Source organism: Miscanthus floridulus, chromosome 5, assembly GCF_019320115.1.
Source record: "Miscanthus floridulus cultivar M001 chromosome 5, ASM1932011v1, whole genome shotgun sequence".
NCBI lineage: Eukaryota > Viridiplantae > Streptophyta > Magnoliopsida > Poales > Poaceae > Miscanthus > Miscanthus floridulus.
The window spans coordinates 131729734-131742298 of record NC_089584.1 but is presented as its reverse complement, the minus strand read 5'-3'; the positions used below and the strand labels follow the sequence as shown (position 1 = coordinate 131742298).

General features: G+C 46.0%; 2 protein-coding genes and 1 pseudogene across 2 annotated transcripts; 1 reads left to right on the top strand and 2 right to left on the bottom strand.

Moving 5' to 3' along the window:
* The first annotated feature begins 304 nt into the window (after nt 1-304).
* Nucleotides 305-2480, top strand: LOC136450807 (protein NRT1/ PTR FAMILY 5.10-like). The gene is made up of 4 exons (XM_066451432.1): nt 305-501; nt 572-789; nt 879-1342; nt 1437-2480. Exons 1-4 carry the CDS (start codon nt 375-377, stop codon nt 2263-2265), a joined length of 1638 nt encoding a protein of 545 aa, XP_066307529.1. The 5' UTR covers nt 305-374; the 3' UTR covers nt 2266-2480.
* Nucleotides 2481-3251: 771 nt separating this feature from the next.
* LOC136450806 (nuclear intron maturase 4, mitochondrial-like) lies at nt 3252-5773 on the bottom strand (annotated as a pseudogene).
* Nucleotides 5774-6240: 467 nt separating this feature from the next.
* LOC136453643 (3-phosphoinositide-dependent protein kinase 2-like) lies at nt 6241-10243 on the bottom strand. The gene is made up of 11 exons (XM_066454201.1): nt 9603-10243; nt 9323-9503; nt 9154-9206; nt 8954-9055; nt 8749-8854; nt 8582-8660; nt 8033-8198; nt 7509-7643; nt 7266-7432; nt 6863-7085; nt 6241-6780 (listed from the first exon to the last, which is right to left on the bottom strand). Exons 1-11 carry the CDS (start codon nt 9804-9806, stop codon nt 6688-6690), a joined length of 1509 nt encoding a protein of 502 aa, XP_066310298.1. The 5' UTR covers nt 9807-10243; the 3' UTR covers nt 6241-6687.
* Nucleotides 10244-12565: the final 2322 nt, after the last annotated feature.

The window sequence follows — 12565 nt, the reverse complement described above, 5'->3', positions numbered from 1 at the left end:
TTTCACTAATAAATCGTATTTATAAAAAATCTAACGGATTTGATCGCGTAAAATCTGCTGATTTTTAAGGGTAAAAGAAAAAGAACGGAGAACATAAGGACAGAGTTTGTTTCACACCTCGATTAAAAAAAAAAGGACAGCGTTTGGTGTTCACTATTCACGGCAATGGCAGGTAGGACCGTAGGAGGGGGCTATCAGCCTATCACTATCAGGATGGAACACGCTCTGCAGTTGGAGCAATAATAATATTTTTTAGACTACGCTATTACTCCGTACACTGGAAGGCCTTTTGGTGCGACGACGACGAGGTTCAGCTCCACAGACAGCGCACTGACTTTGAACAGTGAACGGCAGCACAGCAGCAAGGCTGCGTGATGGAGGAGGAGACGGAGGCGGCGCTCCTGCCGCGGCCAGAGTCGCCGCTCTCCGCGGTGGACCACCTCGGCCGTCCGGCCTCACGCGGCGGCTCCGGCCGTTGGCGTGCTGCGCTCTTCATCATCGGTATACTCGAAAACTCTGTGCGCGCAATTGCGCACCACTTTTTTAGTGATTTGTGCTCTCCGAGACTCAGGCGTGGAGGTGGCGGAGCGGTTCGCCTTCTTCGGCATCATGGGCAACCTGATGATCTACCTGACCGGCCCGCTCGGGCAGTCCACGCCGTCGGCCGCCGCGGCCGTCAACGCGTGGCTTGGCACCGCGCTCCTGCTGCCGCTGCTTGGTTCTGCGGTCGCCGACTCCTGGCTCGGTCGGTACCGTACCATCGTCTGCGCATCCCTCCTCTACATCATAGTATGAAACGCAAACAACTGAATTCTGGAATCTGGATATGGGGTCTTTGAACGAACCTGATCGAATTACTGTGGCTACTCTGTCTCCAGGGGCTAGCGATGCTCACCATCTCATCAGTTCTTCTGCCATCAGAGTCTGTGGGCAGGTCGAAGTATTCGTCTTCTGTTCCTGTGGCTCTCTTCTACCTGTCCCTCTATGTGGTGGCATTTGGTCAGGGCGGCCACAAACCTTGCGTCCAAGCGTTTGGCGCAGATCAATTCGATGAGAATGACCCTGGAGAACTGGCCTCAAGGAGCTCTTTCTTCAACTGGTGGTACTTCGCTGCATATGGTGGCAACGCCGTCACCGTGTCGATACTGAACTACGTTCAAGAAAGCATAAGCTGGCAGTTTGGGTTTGGGATCCCATGCCTTGCCATGATAATTGGCCTTGCTCTCTTCGTTTTTGGGACCAAGACTTACCGCTTCTATCCTCTCAAGAGTAGTGGTAGTGGAGGCCTGTTTGAACAAGTCGGCAGATCGCTTGTGGCATGGCTTGCGCCATGGCACGCAAAGTGAGCTTATTATTATCAAACGACCTTCTTCCATTGAAGCCAACCATTCTTCTGAAACCCAAAAAAAAACATCACTCTCTTTTTTGTCTTGCAGATTACCTGATGATTCTCACAACTCTCTGCCGTCGTCATCTGATGGCAATACTAGCAACATCGGCAGCGCAAATTTTCCTCATGATGAAGCCACGGCATTGCTCAAGCTGTTCCCTATTTGGGCCACATGCCTGATTTACGCTGTTGTTGTTGCACAGTCCATTACTTTCTTCACTAAGCAGGCAAGCACACTGGACAGGAGGATAGGTAGCATAGTAGTTCCAGCTGCTTCCCTGCAAAACTTGATCAGCGCTTCAGTCATGGTCTCCCTGCCAATCTATGATCGGATCCTCCTGCCCATGGCCAGAAAATGCACCAAGAACCCTTCAGGCATCACAATGCTGCAAAGGATCGGTGTCGGGTTGGCTATTTCGACCGCCATGGCCGTCGTTGCTGCACTCGTGGAGACAAGGAGGCTCAAGGTGGCTAGTGACTATGGCCTACTGGATAAACCTCAAGATGTTATTCCTATGAGCTTCATGTGGATTGTCCCTCAGTACATTATGACTGGATTCTCTGATACTTTCGCCATTGTTGGATTGCAAGAACTGTTCTATGACCAAGTGCCTCATAGTATACGCAGCTTGGGCTTGGGTTTATACTTCAGCATAGTTGGGACAGGGAACTTCATCAGTAGCTTTCTTGTGTACACCATTGACATGGTGACCAGTAGCACTGGAGGAAGCTGGTTCTCCAACAACGTAAACCGAGCGCATCTGGATTACTTCTACTGGTTTCTTGCCGTCCTCAGTGCTTTTAGCCTGGCTGCTTACATCTACTTTGCACAAATGTATGTGCTTAAGAAAAAGGCTTATATTTCAGCACAATGACTGCACAGAGCCAAGTCTTGCTTCAAGTGCCTGTGGGCTCTCTCTTCATATTGTATTGATTAACTAGAAACATAACCAGGATCTGGGTCCTGCCTGTGTCCATCAGATCACGACCTCGGGGGGATAAGGTTCATAATTAAAGTAGAAACTTTTGTGCTTTGTTGATCCAAATAAATAAGTGGATCACTGAAATTGTTCTAAAATAAGAGTGGAAAATCATGATTGGACCATTTTCTTCCAATTAATGCAATGAGCCCTTGTTTAGTTCCACCCCAACTTCCAAAAAGTTGCTACAGTACCTGTCACATCGAATGTTTGCGGCCCATGCATAGAGCATTAAATGTAGACGAAAAGAAAAACTAATTGCACAGTTTGGTGGGAAATTGCGAGACGAACGTTTTGAGCCTAATTAGTCCATGTTTGAACACTATTTGCCAAATAAAAACGAACGTACTACAGTAGCCCCAAAATCCAAATTCCTACAACTAAACACAGCCTCAGACGCATTTCTCCTACAGTCCTATGTATTCGAGAAAAGAAAAAAAAATCAAAGTAGCCACCTAAACTACCTAGACAGACAATGCCTAATGCCTAATGGCCATCTAGTCTGCCTAGGTACTGCTTAGGCGCCGCCCATGGTTCACCTAGTGTGTCACTCCACTAAGGAGAGAGAATAAGTTGCAGGGGAGAGGGCAGAGAGACCAACTCCCTAACACAAGCACAACACACACAACATTTTAGAATATTGAAGAACTGCCAACTAAAATTGAACTCTGAAAAATCTGAACTACTCACCACAAAGGAGCAATTTCAAATTGTAGCCTAACTTCTATTTGAAATAGTCCACAAGCATACCACTCAAGTTGTCTCTAGAAAATCATACTATGATTGCATAACCATGTCAGATTTACAAGTACTGAACCAACTATCATGTGAGTAAGTACAAAGCCTTCTACTATTAGAAAATCACAGGTATCACCTTCGAGTCATCTAAGCAGTGAACCAAAATCAACTGATTGAAGGGAGATGTGTCCTAGATATAGATCTTTAATATGCTGGGTGCACAATCCAATTCGTTTACCATCCAAAATCCCATTGATTGATGACGAGAAACCTGTCCTCCATCCAGGGAAACGCTGTTTCTCCTTCACATGAAGCACATACATACTTGGTGACGCAGATTGGCAGCCCATGACAAAGCAGTTGGATTGTCGAGTAGGGACTCTCTTGACAGTGTTAGCACAACTAAACCGCTACTAAAAATGCCATACATCAAAGCTTCATCAGTAGAAGCCACGGAATAACTAGATTCTAAAGGTTTAATTATTGCCTCAAAATCCTCAACCATTGGAATGCCATGATCATCAAGTTCAAACCGCTTTTCTGTCAGTTTTTCATACATCCTGTACTTCGCAGATAGTGTCCTGATGCAGGATTTTCTGACACATTCGACAAACATAAGCTGAAGTTCTTTAAAATTATCAACTTCAGAAAACCATCTTACCCAACGATGAATTGTTCCTGCAAACCAACTTACTATTAACTCATCATCTTGCAAGACAAGGGCTGAGACATGCCTAGGGAAACCTTCAAGATTAATTATACCATAGCGATGAAGGCACTTCTGAATATAGCTAAGAGGTGCATTAATTTTAATGGCACTGCCATTAGTGCAGCCGTGCAGGTACTAGTTGATTCCTCACTCTTTAAATTGGACAACAATGCTTCTGTTGCAGCAGTCTCTGATGAAATGTAATCTTTAGCTTGCTTCTGGAAGTTGTAGAATGCATCCCTAAGGTCTTGCGCAAGTGCTGGTTCAGCAATGTATTTTGATAAGAGAACATCCTCATTTAGCTCATTTTTGGCATTAACATCCTGCATCCATACCTTTAGCAAAGTTTTGAACCAGTGATCTGTGTTCATTCCCTCTTTTCTAAATTGTGCAATGTGATCCAGCAAAGGGGTGCTAAGGCCAAGCGACTTGATCTCACTCTCTTTTATTCTTCTCAAGCCATATGCCAACCACTTCTTTCCTACTCTAAGATTCATAGTGTCCCAAATCTCTTGCTTCTGAGAAGCAAACAGACCAATCTTCTCCTTCAGCTTATGCACAGCTTTTAGTTTAGCATTTTCCTTCGTTTCTACTCTGACCACAACACCAGAAAATTGCAAGCCCCGTGGGTTCCTTCTGATTGGTATAAGATGAAATTTATCGTCAACATCCAAGTAAAGTGATTTGTTTAAGTAAGCAACCATTTCAGATCTCATATCTTCTGCATCATCTCTGGATCCAGAAACTGCTGCGAAAATCTCATCCATATACCTACAAGCATATAGCTTTACCTTTGTCTGACAATCTGTTTGACCTTCACTACTTTCATCCTTGCCATTAAGTTGACTCCGAAACCAGCGCCGCAAATTTGAGCCACGGTCTTCTGAAACATTTGTTGGCTCTAAACCAAGGCCTTCATGTTTCAAGCAAATCCTGAATACCTCGTGGTCAAAACTGTCAAGATATATGTTCATCAGGATTGGTGCAAGTACACCTTCTTGAGGAAGCCCATGACCTTTGGGGTACCCACCTAATACCAAGTAATCTCTAAGCTTATTTCGCATGAATGCAGCTAACTGGGAGTCCTCGATCCTCTCCTGTATTAGCGAAATAAGCTTAGAGATTACACTACTATCAACTTCCTTGTCTAAGGGGACAGTAAAGCACCAATCTGGAACCCCAATTTCATCAGATATGAACCTGAGAGCTGAGTGATAACCTCGCCCACTGCGACAACCATGTGATATCTTTGAGAACTGAGGCCTATAGACAACCTCAAGCACCACCCTTATCGCTTCCTGAACCACTTTCAGGTTCAGCCTAGGAAGAACAAGGTGTCCTCGTTTTCTCTTCGCCACCACTGAGAAAGCATTTCCTCGGACATCAAACTCCCCACTCCTCAGCTGCTCTGCCAGCGTGACAAAGCAGACATCATCCTTTGCAGACGCTAGGTTAACGTTCGAATTCAGACGGACAATGTCGTATGCATCCTCCAGCGTCTCAGCATTCGCCACGACCTTATCCATGAGGTCGTAGAACCTGCTGTTGAGGTACTGCGCCTTGACCCTCTTCTTTATGCGGAGCTCAGCCAACTGCTTCCGCTCCATCCGCGTGAGTGGCTTCCTCTGCCTCTGGACGGCCGCCGCCGACTCCTTGGCGACAGAAGCCAGGCTCTTCGCCAGAGATAACGGCGGCGGTTCGACGCCTTGCTCTGCCACGTCCTCAACTCCATCGAGCGAGAAGTGTTGTGACCTGTCCCGCCGGAAGCACCCGGCATAATCTCCTGCTTCCATGAACAACGAGAAAACACAGCGGCGTTAGTGCTCCGCAGCGTTTCTACGCCGGGGGTGGAGGTGGCACGAGGAGAAATGGATGCACCTTTCCGTTGAGGCCGATGCGTGCAGCGCCTGGAGATCCCCGGAGGAGGAGGCCGCGACAGAGCCCCAGGAAGGCCATGGCATCAGGCGTCCCGGTCTAGCGGGGCATTCCGTCGAATAGGAGGTGTGTGCGGCGGCGCAGTGGAGACGAGGCGCTTGGCATTGTTTGCCTCCGCTCCGCAGGGATGAATCGTCCGCGGGCCACCCGAGCGGGAAAAGAAAAAAATCAGAGGCGCGGGGCATTGACCGCCTGTGCTCCGCGCCTGAGGTCCGCGCAGGCGGTCGTGAATCTCTTTGGATGAATTTGTCTATATATCACCCAAAACAACATATACTACATGACGTGTCGTGAAATTGTCTGGATATCACCCAAAACAACATTTGCCTATACCTCAACAAATGTTTTAGTATTTATTTATTACAACGCTATGGAAATTGGAAAAAGGTTATATACAGCGCCTCATGTGAAGTACTCCAAATGTGAAGGAAAAAAGAATACTGATTTGTTGCGTATAAGAAACCATATAAATATTGGTTCACAATGCATTGTTACTTGAAATCAGGATACTGAAATTTGATTAAAGCCCAAGCGTTTCGAGACAACAAGCTGTGGACAATTTATGTGTCAACAGTAATTAACATAAAATTCAATATCTTGCGAAATCAAAGAATTACTCTTAGTACAGATGCTCTAGAACAGAAGATAACAGAGAGACTGAAGTATGGCAGACTGTTAAAGTCGTTTAGATGAAATAGTTTCCGGTGTCAATATTTCCAGACTGCAGCCTGTTTTGACGCTATCTGCTGCAACGGTTCACAAAAGTGACAAACAAAATTGTGTGGAAAGGGGAAAATCTTAGGGGCCACCATTCAGTGTGTGAATTAGCGAGTAGCAAGTTCCATGCATCCAGGCACGGGGCCTCCAAGTGGAAAGGATGTGCTGTATTAACATTGCCTAATTTGGAGTTTTAGGGTTTTGATTTGAATTGAAAATCAATTCCTTTGGCTGCGTTGGAGGTCTTCAATTGCCTTCTTCCATTGCCAGGCACGCTGTTTCGCATCCTCAAACGTTGACACCTTCTTTGGCTGTAAGAGAACTCAATTAGGTGTGATAAGCATGCAAATTCCAGCACAATACTAAAGCAGCAGCAGTAGCTTAGATGAATACCGTGCATATTCTAAAATGTGAAGAATCTGATACTTGCACACTAAGTTCACTTGGATCATCAGACCAAATAATGTTTCCCTTGGCCACCATTTTTGAAGGGTCAACACAGATCAATTGAGGTTTGTCAGTGAGGATCAACTGGACCTTCTTGTTTGCTAGCTTATTAATCTTCTTCAGCTTTGATATCAAGACTACAGACTCACCAGGGTCCAGGAATTCTTGCCTGACACATTGTTTAAGCAATATGTCCATCAACATGAATTTCTTACTTGTGGAAAAAATGAGAGTAGTGTGTCCACCATATCCACATTGTATTTTATATTGACTTTTGTAGAGCATAATCAATTGTATTTTATATTGACTTTTGTAGAGCATAATCAATTTCATGATATACAAGATTTACCATTTTGAGTCGAAGGAGTCGATGGAAGCTAATTTAGATATATGGGAGCGCACTTCAGATGATGATGGGGCACCATAATTACCAACAGTGTTTGACTGTTGGTTGACTGCTGCACCTCCCATGTGTGCCAACCAATTTGAATCCTGGCCATCTTCATCTTCATTTGCCTGATTGAGGATATTGTTAGGAAGATGAAGGCTGGAATAAAGTAAAGATTTAATTGACATATGTAACAAAAAGTACATTTGCATCGATTGCAAGCTTAGGTGGTCGTGTCTTCCTCAGGTTCTTCCAGTCTATGCCTCTGAAGAAAGGATGCTCCTTCAAGGAAGAATAACCATCAGGTCCTGCACCTGGCCTTTTGCTTGGATCAACATCCTACATATTCATAAGATAAATATTGGACAAAGTGAAGCCAAACATCAAATTCACGGTTTTTGAATTTGGGATCAAAGGTCAAAGGCAAGGAAACCGTTTTAGGGAAACGAATGCAAATTCACTGTCTTAAAAGAAAATCAGTCACCATTGTGTTTGGACAGTAAGCATAAATGAGCATCTACTGATTTTCCAGAATCTGACTTACATACACTTGCAGTTTCTATTACCAAACTAGAGATAGCCCTGGCAAAGCCTGGCTAGGCTACTTTCTTTATTTCTTACCATCCTTGTTACTCCCTCCATTCCAAATTATAGGACGTTTTGCATGAATAATAAATGAGGAACTTGTGCACATGATCCATAGAAGCAATAGGTATTTGTATACATACCAGCAATTTGTCAATAAGATCTCTTGCTTCAGTTGAAAAATACTCTGGAAATTTGAGGTCCCTTGCAATGATTCTCTGGAACATTAACCACTCACTGGCATCTTTAAACGGCGAAGAACCAGAAAGCATTTGGTACAGCGTGCATCCCAATGCCCATAAATCATTTCTGTGATGAAGTTCATAGTACAATAAGTATCAGTCTATATTTTTTGCTCATATCACCACAAAGTACAGTTTCCAGGCATGCATTCATCTCTTGGGCAATGAATGTTTCTAGCAATGTGAGCAACCAGACCTTTAAGTCACATCTTATGCACGAATGTGCATTTAGATTACTGATGACTGTGAGGACAATGCAGTCTGAATATCTCACGTATCTAGTGTTGTCAGTAAAAAAGTGATGCTGATTCTTGATAGTCCAGTAAATAACTCACACATATATAGAAACATACATGTATGATAAACAAATACTTTGAGTATAATGAAGGAAAACAGATCTTCCTACTAGTAATGATTTGTTGTGGGTTTATCAGATGTAGGTTTACTCACCCAAAGGTTGCTGGTGCAGAGTTCAGGACCTCAGGTGGTACATATGCGGCGGTTCCAACAAATGTACAGGCCCTTTCATCTGTACACAAACATTGGGAAAACAAAAATTAAAAAGCAGGATATTCAGAATTTTATGATGATTCAGGGCAGCATATGTTTCGTCTTACTAGTTGAATTTGGGAGAACTTTGATTGGAGTATCCCTTGTAGGTTTGACGCTACCAAAGTCAGCAATCTTGATGTGGCCATCAGAAGTAAGCAGTAGATTTTCTGGCTGAAAGACCAATGCAGTCCTTGTCAAATATCAAATCAAATACGACATACACATAAAGCGTCATGAGCAACTCCATCCTGATTTTCATTTCACACCTACCTTGACGTCCCGATGAATTAAGCCGACACTATGCAAATACTCCAGTATATCGACGATTTCAGCAGCATAAAACCGTGCATCGTCCTCAGAGAGACGACCTTTCTGCAACCAAATTATGAGCAGAAGAAGCAAAGGCAGAACGGGAATGAACCACATTGTAAGCAGCTGTTGAACCACATTGTAAGCAGCTGGACACTAACCCGGACAATTTGGTCGAACAACTCCCCGCCTTCGCACGACTCGAGCGCCATGTCTACACGGCAAAAGAGACATGGTATTGATCGAAGGGCGGCATTACTTTACAATCAAATTAGTAGCTCTTCACCGTTAGTTCTGACTACTGCTGGTTGGTTGAGGAGGGGCACTAACAGAGGGAGTATGTGTCCTGAAAAGTGAAGAAGAGCCTGATGACGCCCGGGTGGTCGAGCTGGTCGAGCACGATGCGCTCCATCTTGACGTAGGAGATCTTGTTCTCCTTGGTGATGAACTTCTTGTCCATGATCTTGAGCGCGTAGACGCGGCCCGTGTCCTTCTTCTTGGCCCGCACCACCTGCCATTTTTTTCATCATCCCAACCTCGGTGAATAACCGCAATTCCCACGATCCAGGCGGCCGCGCAGGCCACGGCAAGCGAGTAGCAGTAAGAGAACCTTGGAGTACGAGCCGACGCCGTAGATCTTGCCGAGTACGAAGTCGTCGGCGGTGAACTGCTCCTGCGGCGCGCGGAAGGCGATGCCCCCGGCGGCGGTGGGGGAGGAGGCGGCGGCAGGTGTGGCCCGGGAGGGCGAATGCGCGAGGCGCAGCCTGGCGGCGAAGTCCCGCTCCATGCTGTCGTCGTCGCCGCCGACCGCCATGGGGGGGCGATGCGTGGGCGGTATATCTATAGGAGGAGGCGGGCGCGGGGACCGAGGGAGAAGGCGGGGAGGAGGAGGCGCGGCCTCCGATGGCGGAGGCGGTCAACGGGTGGAACCATCGGATTCGGCTTCGAGGGGTGGGAAAGCGAAGCGGGAGGAATCGATGGGACTGCGACGGCCGCAGCCTTTGGGGGCCGGGGGCTCGCTGGGGCCTGGGCGCAGCCGCAGCCGCAGCCGCAGCCGCAGCGGCAGCGGCAGCGGCCCGGACGGAACGGAACGGGGCGGAGGAACAGAATCCGATCGAATCACGCAACGCGGCGCGAGGGGAACGAATGAGAATGAGCGGGAGATCAGAGATGGAGTGGGTGCCCTGGTGCGGCCGGCGAGGTTCCTCTGCTGCTGTTGTTGCCTTGCGGTTGTCTTGTGTGCTTTGGACCCTTTGGTGGTATGTGCCATCGAATGATGGAAGAACGATGGGATGAATCGGGCTCATGGCCGTCTTTTTCGTGACTCTGTTTAAGATTAGTTAAGCATCTCCACTCTCCAGCAGCCCAGCAGCTTTTTTTTTTTTTAGAAATACTATACAACACACGTATATTTTAACATAAAAAAATATATAGATTTTTTTATCTCTCTCTCCATGGTGACCACCGGCGCCGGCGCCGGCGACCGGCGAGCTCGGCGGCGGCGGTGGCGGCGGATCTGTGATTTGTTCTTCCATAAAAAAAAATTGTGATCTGTGATCTGTGGAGGCTAGAGGTAGAAGAAGGGTGGAGGCTGTTGGATCTTAATCCTATGGTGCAAAAAAATTCATGTGTTGAAACTGCATAAAACACATGATTGTGTAGTAGACAGACTCTTTTTTTTTCTCCAACATTTTTTCAATATACCTTTTTTATCACCAATAGTTACCATTTTTTCATCATCTCCCTTTAAATAAAGCCGACTGTATCTCCGCCAATGGTATGGACCCATCCCAACCACAACTTTTCATCCATCTTTTTTTTCCTATACACACATGTAAGCTCCATCTTTTATATGGATATTGAGAGAGATGTTGTATACCGCTATAGCAACTCTCCAAATAAAAATAACATTGGGCTGCCACAATACCTACTTATTAGAAGACAGATTATTGGAAGATTGGTGGAGATACCCTTGAGCCCTGACTGCATGGACCTCCATGTATCAACTATAATAAACTGGTTATACTATGAAAAAAACTATAAATCGATTATCAGACAAAGGAATTAACTAAAATTACAATGGTTAATTTTAAACAACCACAGACTTGCACGTAACGCCTACATATATAAGAGTAGATGGATAGACCTTGAGAATAACAAAGTCACGTAGAGGCCTAATTATCAGCAGGCACGTGAACTATTACAGGACTGTTAAACCAAAGGCTTGCTTTCCAGGACTGGTTGCAATCACTTGTACACTAACCATGTGTAAGCAGTGGTAGAGGTTGGGACTAAATCCAACGGGGCCAGTAAAGAAATCATGTAGAAATTACATGATTATTTTGTAATGTATAACTAAGAAACAAATTATACATACAATGACTATCTTAAAGTAGAAAGGGGGCATGCCCTATGTCGATCTGAAGGAAGCTATATGGTGGCAGCAGCACTATGAGATCCATATTTCTTATTTTATTTATGTTACCATTCATATAGTTTCTCCTCTTATTTCATTTTCAGGACACATTGTCATTGAAAGTTATTTTGAAGAGGAGAGTGATCCGGCATAGGAAATGTAAAGGCCGTGAATCATCTCTCGGCAGTTGACGGACCAGTGTCTTAGGGGTTTTCCACACGAGTTCTACCTAGATGGGCTCTGGGATGACCCACGATCTGTTGAAGGACGCAAGACATGGTAGTGTGGATTTCAAGCTATTTCAGATCGACTTAATCGGCTTACTATGAAAGCTAGATTCTGTAATAGGATTAGGACTCTTCTCTTATAACCGATTAGGAGTAGATACGTGCCCTTACCCTCTCCCCTATATAAAGAGAGGTACGACGCGCCCTCTTGTAACCTTAATGTCGGGTTCATAAACCCGGGGTCCCTCGAGGACCGGCTTCCGCGCCCGGGCTCGGCCCAGGAAAACAACATATAATTCATGGGCCAGCCCAAAAATCTAAAACACAACGGGCCAGAAGGGTAGTCCGGTCACCGACCGGAAGGTCTACCCTTAAGAACAAATGCACGTTCGTCAACTTCTTCGATCCACCTCTCCGACCGGAGCACTCGCTTCAGGCACCAGCCGTCTCCAAGCAGTCTCTCCAATCGAAAGGCCTGGCCCAAAACACTGCTTCCGACTCCGACCCCGCGACCGGGGCTCGTGGGAACCCTGCTCACCGCTCTTCTCCGATCAGCGCACTGAGAGATGACTAGGGCCATCCGACCGGGGATACCCCACTCGGAAGGAACCAGAAGACGTGCGGAGAAAGGCAAGGCATGGCTCACAAGTCAAAACCACTGTACCAAGGACCATACCCTACACAAAACAGTGCTTTGCAGACACCTTGACACAAAGTATTGTAGGGGCCGCTAGAAACTCCCATATGGTAAGCCCCCCGCGTGTCTCTGGACATCGATCGCAGTATGGGTTCCAGGATCTGCCATGCCGAGTGAACATAGTGTGGCTCCTCACATGCCACTAGGCATCAAGAAGTATTTTTGCAGGTACCAGCGTCATCCTTCCTGAAGAAGATAGCTCGACCTCCCGTGCACATCTGACATCCTACAAT